We start from the raw sequence: 13707 nt of genomic DNA on the forward strand, positions 1-13707 counted from the left end.
AGCATCTCTCCCGTATCTGACAGTCTCCCTCATTCTCAGCATCTCTCCCTGTATCTGACAGTCTCACTCATTCTCAGCATCTCTCCCTGTATCTGACAGTCTCACTCACTCTCAGCATCTCTCCCCGTATCTGATAGTCTCACTCATTCTCAGAATATCTCCCCGTATCTGACAGTCTCACTCATTCTCAGCGTCTCTCCCCGTATCCGACAGTCTCACTCATTCTCAGTATCTCTCCCCATATCTGACACTCACTCATTCTCAGCATATCTCCCCGTATCCGACAGTCTCACTCATTCTCAGCATCTCTCCCCATATCTGACAGTCTCACTCATTCTCAGCATCTCTCCACGTATCTGACAGTCTCTCTCATTCTCAGCATCTCTCCCCGTATCTGACAGTCTGACTCATTCTCACCATCTCTCCCCATATCTGACACTCACTCATTCTCAGCATATCTCCCCGTATCTGACAGTCTTACTCATTCTCAGCAACTCTCCCCGTATCTGACAGTCTCACTCATTCTCAGCATCTCTCCCCATATCTGACAGTCTCACTCATTCCCAGCATCTCTCCCTGTATCTGACATTCTCACTCATTCTTAGAATATCTCCCCGTATCTGACAGTGTCACTCATTCTCAGCATCTCTCCCGTATCCGACAGTCTCACTCATTCTCAGCATCTCTCCCCGTATCCGACAGTCTCACTCATTCTCAGTATCTCTCCCCATATCTGACACTCACTCATTCTCAGCATATCTCCCCGTATCTGACAATCTCACTCATTCTCAGCAACTCTCCCCGTATCTGACAATCTCACTCATTTTCAGCATCTCTCCCCATATCTGACAGTCTCACTCATTCTCAGCGTCTCTCCTCGTATCCAACAGTCTCACTCATTCCCAGCATCTCTCCCCGTATCTGACAGTCTCTCTCATTCTCAGCATCTCTCCCCGTATCTGATAGTCTCACTCATTCTCAGAATATCTCCCCGTATCTGACAGTGTCACTCATTCTCAGCATCTCTCCCGTATCCGACAGTCTCACTCATTCTCAGCGTCTCTCCCCGTATCCGACAGTCTCACTCATTCTCAGTATCTCTCCCCATATCTGACACTCACTCATTCTCAGCCTATCTCCCCATATCTGACAGTCTCACTCATTCTCAGCTTCTCTCCCCGTATCCGACAGTCTCACTCACTCCCAGTATCTCTCCCCGTATCTGACAGTCTCACTCATTCTCAGCTTCTCTCCCCATATCCGACAGTCACACTCACTCCCAGTATCTCTCCCCGTATCTGACAGTCTCACTCATTCCCAGCATCTCTCCCCGTATCTTACAGTCTCACTCATTCTTAGAATCTCTCCCCGTATCTGACAGTCTCACTCATTCTGAGCCTCTCTCACCGTATCTGACAGTCTCACTCAGTCTCAGCCTCTCTCCCCGTATCTGACAGTCTCACTCATTCTCAGCCTCTCTCCCCGTATCTGACAGTCTCACTCATTCTCAGCGTCTCTCCCCGTATCTGACAGTCTCACTCATTCTCAGCCTCTCTCCGCGTATCTGACAGTCTCACTCATTCTCAGCATCTCTCCCCGTATCTGACAGTCTCACTCACTCCCAGCATCTCTCCCCGTATCTGACAGTCTCACTCATTCCCAGCATCTCTTCCCGTATCTGACAGTCTCAGTCATTCTCAGCCTCTCTCCCCGTATCTGACAGTCTCACTCATTCTCAGCATCTCTCCCCGTATCTGACAGTCTCACTCATTCTCAGCATCTCTCCCATATCCGACAGTCTCACTCATTCTCAGCGTCTCTCCCCGTATCCGACAGTCTCACTCATTCTCAGTATCTCTCCCCATATCTGACACTCACTCATTCTCAGCCTATCTCCCCATATCTGACAGTCTCACTCATTCTCAGCTTCTCTCCCCGTATCCGACAGTCTCACTCATTCTCAGCAACTCTCCCCGTATCTGACAGTCTCACTCATTCTCAGCCTCTCTCCCCGTATCTGACAGTCTCACTCATTCTCAGCATCTCTCCCCGTATCTGACAGTCTCACTCATTCCCAGCATCTCTCCCCGTATCTGACAGTCTCACTCATTCTTAGAATCTCTCCCCGTATCTGACAGTCTCACTCAATCTCAGCCTCTCTCACCGTATCTGAGTCTCACTCAGTCTCAGCCTCTCTCCCCGTATCTGACAGTCTCACTCATTCTCAGCGTCTCTCCCCGTATCTGACAGTCTCACTCATTCTCAGCCTCTCTCCCCGTATCTGACAGTCTCACTCATTCTCAGCATCTCTCCCTGTATCTGACAGTCTCACTCACTCCCAGCATCTCTCCCCGTATCTGACAGTCTCACTCATTCCCAGCATCTCTCCCCGTATCTGACAGTCTCACTCATTCTCAGCCTCTCTCCCCGTATCTGACAGTCTCTCTCATTCTCAGCATCTCTCCCCGTATCTGATAGTCTCACTCATTCTCAGAATATCTCCCCGTATCTGACAGTGTCACTCATTCTCAGCATCTCTCCCGTATCCGACAGTCTCACTCATTCTCAGCGTCTCTCCCCGTATCTGACAGTCTCACTCATTCTCAGTATCTATCCCCATATCTGACACTCACTCATTCTCAGCATATCTCCCCGTATCCGACAGTCTCACTCATTCTCAGCAACTCTCCCCGTATCTGACAGTCTCACTCATTCTCAGCATCTCTCCCCGTATCTGACAGTCTCTCTCATTCTCAGCATCTCTCCCCGTATCTGACAGTCTGACTCATTCTCACCATCTCTCCCCATATCTGACACTCACTCATTCTCAGCATATCTCCCCGTATCTGACAGTCTCACTCATTCTCAGCAACTCTCCCCGTATCTGACAGTGTCACTCATTCTCAGCATCTCTCCCCATATCTGACAGTCTCACTCATTCCCAGCATCTCTCCCCGTATCTGACAGTTTCACTCATTCTCAGAATATCTCTCCGTATCTGACAGTGTCACTCATTCTCAGCATCTCTCCCGTATCTGACAGTCTCCCTCATTCTCAGCATCTCTCCCTGTATCTGACAGTCTCACTCATTCTCAGCATCTCTCCCTGTATCTGACAGTCTCACTCACTCTCAGCATCTCTCCCCGTATCTGATAGTCTCACTCATTCTCAGAATATCTCCCCGTATCTGACAGTCTCACTCATTCTCAGCGTCTCTCCCCGTATCCGACAGTCTCACTCATTCTCAGTATCTCTCCCCATATCTGACACTCACTCATTCTCAGCATATCTCCCCGTATCCGACAGTCTCACTCATTCTCAGCATCTCTCCCCATATCTGACAGTCTCACTCATTCTCAGCATCTCTCCACGTATCTGACAGTCTCTCTCATTCTCAGCATCTCTCCCCGTATCTGACAGTCTGACTCATTCTCACCATCTCTCCCCATATCTGACACTCACTCATTCTCAGCATATCTCCCCGTATCTGACAGTCTCACTCATTCTCAGCAACTCTCCCCGTATCTGACAGTCTCACTCATTCTCAGCATCTCTCCCCATATCTGACAGTCTCACTCATTCCCAGCATCTCTCCCTGTATCTGACAGTCTCACTCATTCTTAGAATATCTCCCCGTATCTGACAGTGTCACTCATTCTCAGCATCTCTCCCGTATCCGACAGTCTCACTCATTCTCAGCATCTCTCCCCGTATCCGACAGTCTCACTCATTCTCAGTATCTCTCCCCATATCTGACACTCACTCATTCTCAGCATATCTCCCCGTATCTGACAATCTCACTCATTCTCAGCAACTCTCCCCGTATCTGACAATCTCACTCATTTTCAGCATCTCTCCCCATATCTGACAGTCTCACTCATTCTCAGCGTCTCTCCTCGTATCCAACAGTCTCACTCATTCCCAGCATCTCTCCCCGTATCTGACAGTCTCTCTCATTCTCAGCATCTCTCCCCGTATCTGATAGTCTCACTCATTCTCAGAATATCTCCCCGTATCTGACAGTGTCACTCATTCTCAGCATCTCTCCCGTATCCGACAGTCTCACTCATTCTCAGCGTCTCTCCCCGTATCCGACAGTCTCACTCATTCTCAGTATCTCTCCCCATATCTGACACTCACTCATTCTCAGCCTATCTCCCCATATCTGACAGTCTCACTCATTCTCAGCTTCTCTCCCCGTATCCGACAGTCTCACTCACTCCCAGTATCTCTCCCCGTATCTGACAGTCTCACTCATTCTCAGCTTCTCTCCCCATATCCGACAGTCACACTCACTCCCAGTATCTCTCCCCGTATCTGACAGTCTCACTCATTCCCAGCATCTCTCCCCGTATCTTACAGTCTCACTCATTCTTAGAATCTCTCCCCGTATCTGACAGTCTCACTCATTCTGAGCCTCTCTCACCGTATCTGACAGTCTCACTCAGTCTCAGCCTCTCTCCCCGTATCTGACAGTCTCACTCATTCTCAGCCTCTCTCCCCGTATCTGACAGTCTCACTCATTCTAAGCATCTAACCCCGTATCTGAACGTCTCACTCACTCCCAGCATCTCTCCCCGTATCTGACAGTCTCACTCATTCCCAGCATCTTTCCGCATATCTGACAGTCTCACTCATCCTCAGCCTCTCTCCCCGTATCTGACAGTCTCACTCATTCTCAGCATCTCTCCCCGTATCTGACAGTCTCACTCATTCTCAGCCTCTCTCCACGTATCTGACAGTCTCACTCATTCTCAGCATCTCTCCCCGTATCTGACAGTCTCACTCATTCTCAGCCTCTCTCCGTATCTGACAGTCTCTCTCATTCTCAGCATCTCTCCCCGTATCTGAGTCTCACTCATTCTCAGCATCTCTCCCCGTATCTGACAGTCTCACTCATTCTCAGCCTCTCTCCCCGTATCTGAAAGTCTCACTCATTCTCAGCATCTCTTCCCGTATCTGACAGTCTCACTCATTCTCAGCCTCTCTCCCCGTATCTGACAGTCTCACTCATTCTCAGCCTCTCTCCCCGTATCTGACAGTCTAACTCATTCTCAGCATCTCTCCCCGTATCTGACAGTCTCACTCATTCTCAGCCTCTCTCCCCGTATCTGACAGTCTCACTCATTCTCAGCCTCTCTCCCCGTATCTGACAGTCTCTCTCATTCTCACCATCTCTCCCCGTATCTGACAGTCTCACTCATTCTCAGCATCTCTCCCCGTATCTGATAGGCTCTCTCATTCTCAGCATCTCTCCCCGTATCTGACAGTCTCACTCATACTCAGCCTCTCTCCCCGTATCTGACAGTCTCACTCATTCTCAGCATCTCTCCCTGTATCTTACAGTCTCACTCACTCCCAGCATCTCTCCCCGTATCTGACAGTCTCACTCATTCTCAGCATCTCTCCCCATATCTGACAGTCTCACTCATTCTCAGCCTCTCTCCCCGTATCTGACAGTCTCACTCATTCTCAGCATCTCTCCCTGTATCTTACAGTCTCACTCACTCCCAGCATCTCTCCCCGTATCTGACAGTCTCACTCATTCCCAGCATCTCTTCCCGTATCTGACAGTCTCACTCATTCTCAGCCTCTCTCCCCGTATCTGACAGTCTCACTCATTCTCAGCCTCTCTCCCCGTATCTGACAGTCTAACTCATTCTCAGCATCTCTCCCCGTATCTGACAGTCTCACTCATTCTCAGCCTCTCTCCCCGTATCTGACAGTCTCACTCATTCTCAGCCTCTCTCCCCGTATCCGACAGTCTCACTCATTCTCAGCATCTCTCCCTGTATCTGACAGTCTCTCTCATTCTCAGCATCTCTCCCCGTATCTGACAGTCTCACTCATTCTCAGCCTCTCTCCCCGTATCTGATAGGCTCTCTCATTCTCAGCATCTCTCCCCGTATCTGACAGTCTGACTCATTCTCAGCCTCTCTCCCCGTATCTGACAGTCTCACTCATTCTCACCATCTCTCCCCATATCTGACAGTCTCACTCATTCTCAGCGTCTCTCCCCATATCTGACAGTCTCTCTCATTCTCAGCATCTCTCCCCGTATCTGATAGTCTCACTCATTCTCAGAATATCTCCCCGTATCTGACAGTGTCACTCATTCTCAGCATCTCTCCCATATCCGACAGTCTCACTCATTCTCAGCGTCTCTCCCCGTATCCGACAGTCTCACTCATTCTCAGTATCTCTCCCCATATCTGACACTCACTCATTCTCAGCATATCTCCCCGTATCCGACAATCTCACTCATTCTCAGCAACTCTCCCCGTATCTGACAGGCTCACTCATTCTCAGCATCTCTCCCCATATCTGACAGTCTCACTCATTCTCAGCGTCTCTCCCCGTATCCGACAGTCTCACTCATTCCCAGCATCTCTCCCCGTATCTGACAGTCTCACTAATTCTCACCATCTCTCCCCATATCTGACAGTCTCACTATTCTCAGCGTCTCTCCCCGTATCTGACAGTCTCTCTCATTCTCAGCATCTCTCCCCGTATCTGATAGTCTCACTCATTCTCAGAATATCTCCCCGTATCTGACAGTGTCACTCATTGTCAGCATCTCTCCCGTTTCCGACAGTCTCACTCATTCTCAGCGTCTCTCCCCGTATCCGACAGTCTCACTCATTCTCAGAATATCTCCCCGTATCTGACAGTGTCACTCATTCTCAGCATCTCTCCCGTATCCGACAGTCTCACTCATTCTCAGCGTCTCTCCCCGTATCCGACAGTCTCACTCATTCTCAGAATCTCTCCCCATATCTGACACTCACTCATTCTCAGTATCTCTCCCCATATCTGACACTCAGTCTGCAGATACATGGAGACAGGGTCAAATTTCTCATCCACAGCAACAGGTCAGTGTTATAAATCTAGGACATTTATTAATTGCAATACAACATTTGTTGTTTACCTCCTGACCTGCCGCTGTGGAAAACAATACATTGGGCGAACCATTCGAGCCCTTAAGGTTAGAATTATGGAACATGTGCGCCTAATTGAAAGAGGTGATCTTCTGCACCCTGTATCTAACCACTTCTCATGTTGTAGTCGGGGAGACTTGTCAGGTTTTTCCTTTATGGGAATTGAACAAGTCTCGTGTTCCATCAGAGGTGGTGACTAATTGAATGCGCTGAATCGACGAGAACTCTTTTGGATATTTACTATCAAAACAAGGGTTCCTTCGGGCCTTAACACCGATTGGGATCTGGGTCCGTTTCTGGATAACTAGACCACCCTTTATCTTTTGGGTAGGTTTTGTCGGAATATGGATCATGATCCCATAGTGAACACCCTTTAATATTGAGCCACCCATGGATTGTACTTATGCATGTGCACTGCACCTGTACATTAAAATTTTCAATATAATTCTTAACATAACTTGATGAATGGAATGTTTAACGCAATTTGAACACGTATCTCAATTGGCTCCTGATCATAATTTTTGATTTGGTAGTTTTTTTGCTTTTTTTTTTTTTGCTTTGATTTGGTCAATTTTGTAATCATGTAACTTAATACAATCTGATTTATGATTGCCTGGTAAATATTATTGTCTTGATTATGAGTTCACTTTTCAGTCTTCTTTCTTTTCTTTTAGATGCCTGTTGCAGGGTATATGCAACTACACACGCAGGTTCTTTGGATAAGGCTTATTTATTTAGCCTTACTTTATACAGCACACAAAACAAAAATAGCTTTTCATCAGCAAACAAAAGAAAAATGTCTTTTTCTTCAGCAGACAAAACAGTTTCTCTTTAGCAGACAGAGTCAAAATAAGGCAGCTACTCTTTTCTATGCAGGAGACAGATAGTTCATAAACCATGTACTTTGTTAACAGACCTTGTATCAAGCTGTTCTCTCTCCAGAGTTTCAGGGGATTTTCCTGTTTCAGATAGCATACAACAGTAAGACCTTCTCTCAGTAATCTCCTCTCTCCTGAACAGCTAGCCAGCATGTGTCTACAGCCTGGGGTTTTAACACACCTTGATTAGGCAGCTGGGATCCAACTAATTGTCCTGAGGTTCCCAGCTGAAGTTAACCTAGTCACTGCTGCACTGCAGACTAAACATAGGTCTGCCAGGCATATAGCTGGTGGCTTTTATTTACCCTGTCACAATGCCTTCTATTAAGGCGCTTTTTTGAGGATGTCATTCTGTCAAAATGCTTCCTCAATATGTTGCTCTCCTCCCTGTAACTGGTTGCTCTTACATCTTTTTGAACTTGTTTGTTCAATAAGCTTCAAAATGATCTTGGAAGCTATGATAGAGTATTTTTTCCTGTCAATTATATGTATATCTGTTATACACTTTGTTATGTTTCAACTGCTGTATGTACTGGCTAAGGTTACATAGTGGACTAGCTGATATACCCGGCGTTGCCCGGGATGTAATTTTGGGGGGGCGGGTGACAGGATTGGGCTTCCCCCCCTTGACAGCTAGGTGGGTGACTCAGTTGACTGAGTGTGTGGGTGACTGTGTGGGTGGGTCAGTGACTGAGTGGGTGGGTGGGTCAGTGACTGAGTGGGTGGGTGGGTCAGTGACTGAGTGGGTGGGTGGGTCAGTGACTGAGTGGATGGGTGGGTCAGTGACTGAGTGGGTGGGTCAGTGACTGAGTGGGTGGGTGACTTTGGGTCGGTTTGACTTTGGGTCGCTGGGTTGGTGGGTGACTTTGGGTCGCTGGGTGGGTGGATGACTTTGGGTCGCTGGGTGGGTGGATGACTTTGGGTCGCTGGGTGGGTGGGTGACTTTGGGTCGCTGGGTGGGTGACTTTGGGTCGCTGGGTGGGTTACTTTGGGTCGCTGGGTGACTTTGGTTGGGTGGGTGGGTGACTTTGGGTCGGTGGGTGACTTTGGGTCGCTCGGGTGACTTTGGGTCGCTGGGTGGGTGGGTGACTTTGGGTCGCTTGACTTTGGGTCGCCCTCGACTTTGGGTCACTGGGTGGGTGGGTGACTTTGGGTCGCTTTGACTTTGGGTCACTGGGTGGGTGGGTGACTTTGGGTCGTTTGACTTTGGGTCGCTGGGTGGGTGGGTGGGTGACTTTGGGTCGCTGGGAGGGTGGGTGACTTTGGGTCGTTTGACTTTGGGTCGGTGGGTGGGTGACTTTGGGTCGCTGGGTGGGTGGGTGACTTTGGGTCGTCGTGACTTTGGGTCGCTGGGTGGGTGACTTTGGGTCACTGGGTGGGTGTTTTGGTGACTTTGGGTCGCTGGGTGGGTGGGTGACTTTGGGTTGCTGGGTGGGTGGGTGACTTTGGGTTGCTGGGTGGGTGGGTGACTTTGGGTCGCTGGTTGGGTGGGTGGGTGACTTTGGGTCGCTGAGTGGGTGGGTGACTTTGGGTGGCTGGGTGAGTTTGGGTTGCTGGGTGGGTGACTTTGGGTCGCTGGGTGACTTTGGGTCACTGGGTGGGTGGGTGGGTGACTGACTGGGTGGGTGGGTGGGTGACTGGTTGAGTGGGTGACTGACTGGGTGAGTGGGTGGGTGACTGACTGGGTGGGTGACTGACTGGGTGAGTGGGTGACTGACTGGGTGAGTGGGTGACTGACTGGGTGAGTGGGTGGGTGACTGGGTGGGTGGGTGACTGACTGACTGGGTGGGTGACTGACTGGGTGGGTGGGTGACTGACTGGTTGAGTGGGTGACTGACTGGGTGAGTGGGTGGGTGACTGACTGGGTGGGTGACTGACTGGGTGAGTGGGTGACTGACTGGGTGAGTGGGTGACTGACTGGGTGAGTGGGTGGGTGGGTGACTGACTGGGTGGGTGGGTGACTGACTGGGTGGGTGGGTGGGTGACTGGTTGAGTGGGTGACTGACTGGGTGAGTGGGTGGGTGACTGACTGGGTGGGTGACTGACTGGGTGAGTGGGTGACTGACTGGGTGAGTGGGTGACTGACTGGGTGAGTGGGTGGGTGACTGGGTGGGTGGGTGACTGACTGACTGGGTGGGTGACTGACTGGGTGGGTGGGTGACTGACTGGTTGAGTGGGTGACTGACTGGGTGAGTGGGTGGGTGACTGACTGGGTGGGTGACTGACTGGGTGAGTGGGTGACTGACTGGGTGAGTGGGTGACTGACTGGGTGAGTGGGTGGGTGACTGGGTGGGTGGGTGACTGACTGACTGGGTGGGTGACTGACTGGGTGGGTGACTGACTGGGTGGGTGGGTGACTGGGTGGGTGGGTGACTGAGTGGGTGACTGGGTGGGTGGGTGACTTTGGGTCGCTGGGTGGGTGGGTGGGTGGGTGACTTTGGGTCATTTGACTTTGGGTCACTGGGTGGGTGAGTGTGTGACTTTGGGTCGCTGGGAGGGTGGGTGACTTTGGGTCGTTTGACTTTGGTTCGCTGGGTTGACTTTGGGTCGCTGGGTGGGTGGGTGACTTTGGGTCGTCGTGACTTTGGGTCGCTGGGTGGGTGACTTTGGGTCGCTGGGTGGGTGTTTTGGTGACTTTGGGTCGCTGGGTGGTGACTTTGGGTCGCTGGGTGGATGGGTGACTTTGGGTCGCTGGGTGGGTGGGTGACTTTGGGTCGCTGGGTGGGTGGGTGACTTTGGGTCGCTGGTTGGGTGGGTGGGTGACTTTGGGTCGCTGGTTGGGTGGGTGGGTGACTTTGGGTCGCTGAGTGGGTGGGTGACTTTGGGTGGCTGGGTGAGTTTGGGTTGCTGGGTGGGTGACTTTGGGTTGCTGGGTGACTTTGGGTCACTGGGTGGGTGGGTGACTTTGGGTCGCTGGGTGGGTGGGTGACTGTGTCGGTGGGTGGGTGACTTTGGGTCGCTGGGTGGGTGGGTGACTTTGTGTCACTGGGTGGGTGACTTTGGGTCGCTGGGTGGGTGGGTGACTTTGGGTCGCTGGGTGACTTTGGGTCACTGGGTGGGTCGGTGACTGGGTGGTTGGGGTCGGTGAGTGGGTGGGTGGGGTCGGTGAGTGGGTGGGTGAGTGGGTGACTGACTGGGTGAGTGGGTGACTGACTGGGTGATTGATTGACTGACTGGGTGACTGACTGGGTGGGTGGGTGACTGACTGGGTGGGTGGGTGACTGACTGGGTGGGTGGGTGACTGACAGGGTGGGTTACTGAATGGGTGGGTGACTGACTTGACTGCCGGTGTGTGTGGGTGGGTGGGTGACTGACTGGGTTGACTGACTTGGGTGGGTGACTGGGTGGGTGGGTGGGTGGGTGAGTGGGTGGGTGAGTGGGTGGGTGAGTGAGTAAGTGGGTGACTGGGTGAAAGTGGGTGACTGGGTGAAAGTGGGTGACTGGGGGAAAGTGGGTGACTTGGGGAAAGTGAGTGACTGGGGGAAAGTGGGGGAAAGTGGGTAAGTGGGGCAAAGTGGGTGACTGGGGGAAAGTGGGTGACTGGGGGAAAGTGGGTGACTGGGGGAAAGTGGGTAATTGGGGGAAAGTGAGTGACTGGGGGAAAGTGGGTGGGTGAGTGAGTGAAAGTGGGTGAGTGACTGGGTGGATGTGTGGGTGACTGGGTGGGTGACTTTGACTGGGTGACAGCGGGTGTGTGGGAGACGGTGGGTAACTGGGTGACAGTGCGTGGGAGACGGTGGGTGACTTACCTTGACCGGGTGGTGTTTCCTGGCGGCAGATGGTTCCGCTCCTGGCACGGATATCCCCGTGGCATCAGGCTGGGGCAGGAGGTGGTTTCGGAATCTGGTGGGGGGGCAAGAGTGGCAGGCTGGGGCAGGAGACCCGCGCCACATGAGGGTGAGTGCAGGAGGCCCGGCCCGCGCTTCCCCTCCGTCCGGGAGCCGGTGCACGTGATGGTAAGTGCAGGAGGCCGGGGGAGTGCAGGAGGCCCGGGCCGCGCTTCCTCTCCGTCCGGGAGCCGGTGCACGTGATGGTGAGTGCAGGAGGCCGGGGGAGTGCAGGAGGCCCGGGCCGCGCTTCCGCTCCGTCCGGGAGCCGGTGCATGTGATGGTGAGTGCAGGAGGCTGGGGGAGTGCAGGAGGCCGGGGGAGTGCAGGAGGCGCGGGCCGCGCTTCCCCTCCGTCCGGGAGCGCACGTGATAGTGAGTGCAGGAGGCCGGGGGAGTGCAGGAGGCCCGGGCCGGCTTCCCCTCCGTCCGGGAGCGCACGTGATAGTGCGGCTGGGGATGTTGCGGAGCGTGCGGGTTTGGGGGAGGTGGGGGAGAGAGTGAGGGGCACCGGGAGAGGGGAGAGGGGGGGGAGGAGGGGAGAGGGGGGGAGGGGTGTGTGGAAGGTGAGCTGCGGTCCGACTGACGGGGGAGAGTGAGGCCAAGCAACAGAGAGTGTGTGTGTGTGTGTGACCTTTGGCCCGTCACTCCGCCTCAGGCCAATGAGAGGTGTGCGGGGGCGGGCGGGCCAAGGGAGCAATCTCATTGGCCTGAGGCGGATAGACGGGCCAAAGATCAATGCCCCTAGACACAGGACAACCAGACACGCATACAACACTTTCAGAAATATATAGATATATATATGTGCTAAGCAACCATGGGCATATATGTATGGGGGAACCTTTCTAGACAAATCAGCACATTATATTAGGTTTCTCCACTCAGTCTCATGTTCTGTGCTTGCCATTCTATATCCACTCTATTTATTCAGGTAGGGGGAATAGGGGAGAGAGGATGGTAAGCCCTGCTCAGCTGGAGACTATAGGAGGAGAGACTAGAAGTGGTGCTATCTGGGATAGAGGGGTACATGAAATTAGGAGAACAGAAATCCCTACTGATGCACTCACTATAAACCAAAACAATAAAGTTTTAATACATATGCAGAAAACAGAAAAAAATCAAGCTAATTAAAACCTAAGATATAGCGCATGTTTAGCAGACCTTGGTGAGTGAATTCTCACTAAATGCTTAGGGGAACCCTGTTAGACCAAATAAATAACATCCGGATATCCATATAAGACATCAATAACATACGATGTTCATGGTAACAAGGGAAAGTATATTCCAGCGTACAGCTCAAAAGAATATTGTGGGGTGAACCCCTGGTAAATGTATGGGGTCTTGGTGTGACAGTGGATCGCTAGCGCGACCAGGCTAGCAGTAGCCTGGTCAGTTTGCATTCACAGCACGGCGTACTCTTTTAGTGGCTAGATAACAAAGATGTGGGCCGGAACAGGATCCCACTAGCTAGCACTAGGAGTCATTTCAGTTCCAATTGGAGCAGTACTTTGGTGTCAGTGGGTTCTGGATACTCAGCGTTCGTGTTTGTGGCATATCTATCAGCCACATAACGCTGACTTGGAAGCGACATACCTGTGTTTCAGATCACAGCCTTAACAAGGCAATGACCTGGTATTGAGATTTTGTGTGCTCGTGTACATAACAGTACATCCACTCCCCTGCTATAACCACAGCGAATTAGAGCTGTTTGCCAACTAGTGTATACTTTGTATCTCATTATCACGAGGTACATTGTGACAAGCAGCAGAACTCAGACTCTGCAATTCCATATATGTGCAGGGATTCTGAACTTCCCTGATCCACTGTCACACCAAGACCCCATACATTTACCAGGGGTTCACCCCACAATATTCTTTTGAGCTGTACGCTGGAATATACTTCCCTTGTTACCATGAGCATCGTATGTTATTGATGTCTTATATGGATATCCGGATGTTATTTATTCTCCTAAGCATTTAATGAGAATTCACTCACCAAGGTCTGCTAAACATGCGCTATATCTTAGGTTTTAATTAGCTTTAATTTTTTCTGTTTCCTGCATATG

General features: G+C 51.4%; 1 protein-coding gene across 1 annotated transcript in view; it reads right to left on the reverse strand.

Moving 5' to 3' along the window:
- The window catches only part of NMB (neuromedin B), a 110095-nt gene extending 97899 nt beyond the window's left edge, over positions 1–12196 (reverse strand). The window contains exon 1 of the mRNA XM_075576075.1: positions 11566–12196. Coding sequence (XP_075432190.1) covers positions 11566–11630 — 65 coding nt within the window. The 5' untranslated portion in view covers positions 11631–12196. The remainder of the gene's footprint in view (positions 1–11565) is intronic.
- Between the last annotated feature and the right edge of the window lie 1511 nt (positions 12197–13707).

This window comes from Ascaphus truei, chromosome 18 (genome assembly GCF_040206685.1).
Source record: "Ascaphus truei isolate aAscTru1 chromosome 18, aAscTru1.hap1, whole genome shotgun sequence".
Lineage (NCBI taxonomy): Eukaryota > Metazoa > Chordata > Amphibia > Anura > Ascaphidae > Ascaphus > Ascaphus truei.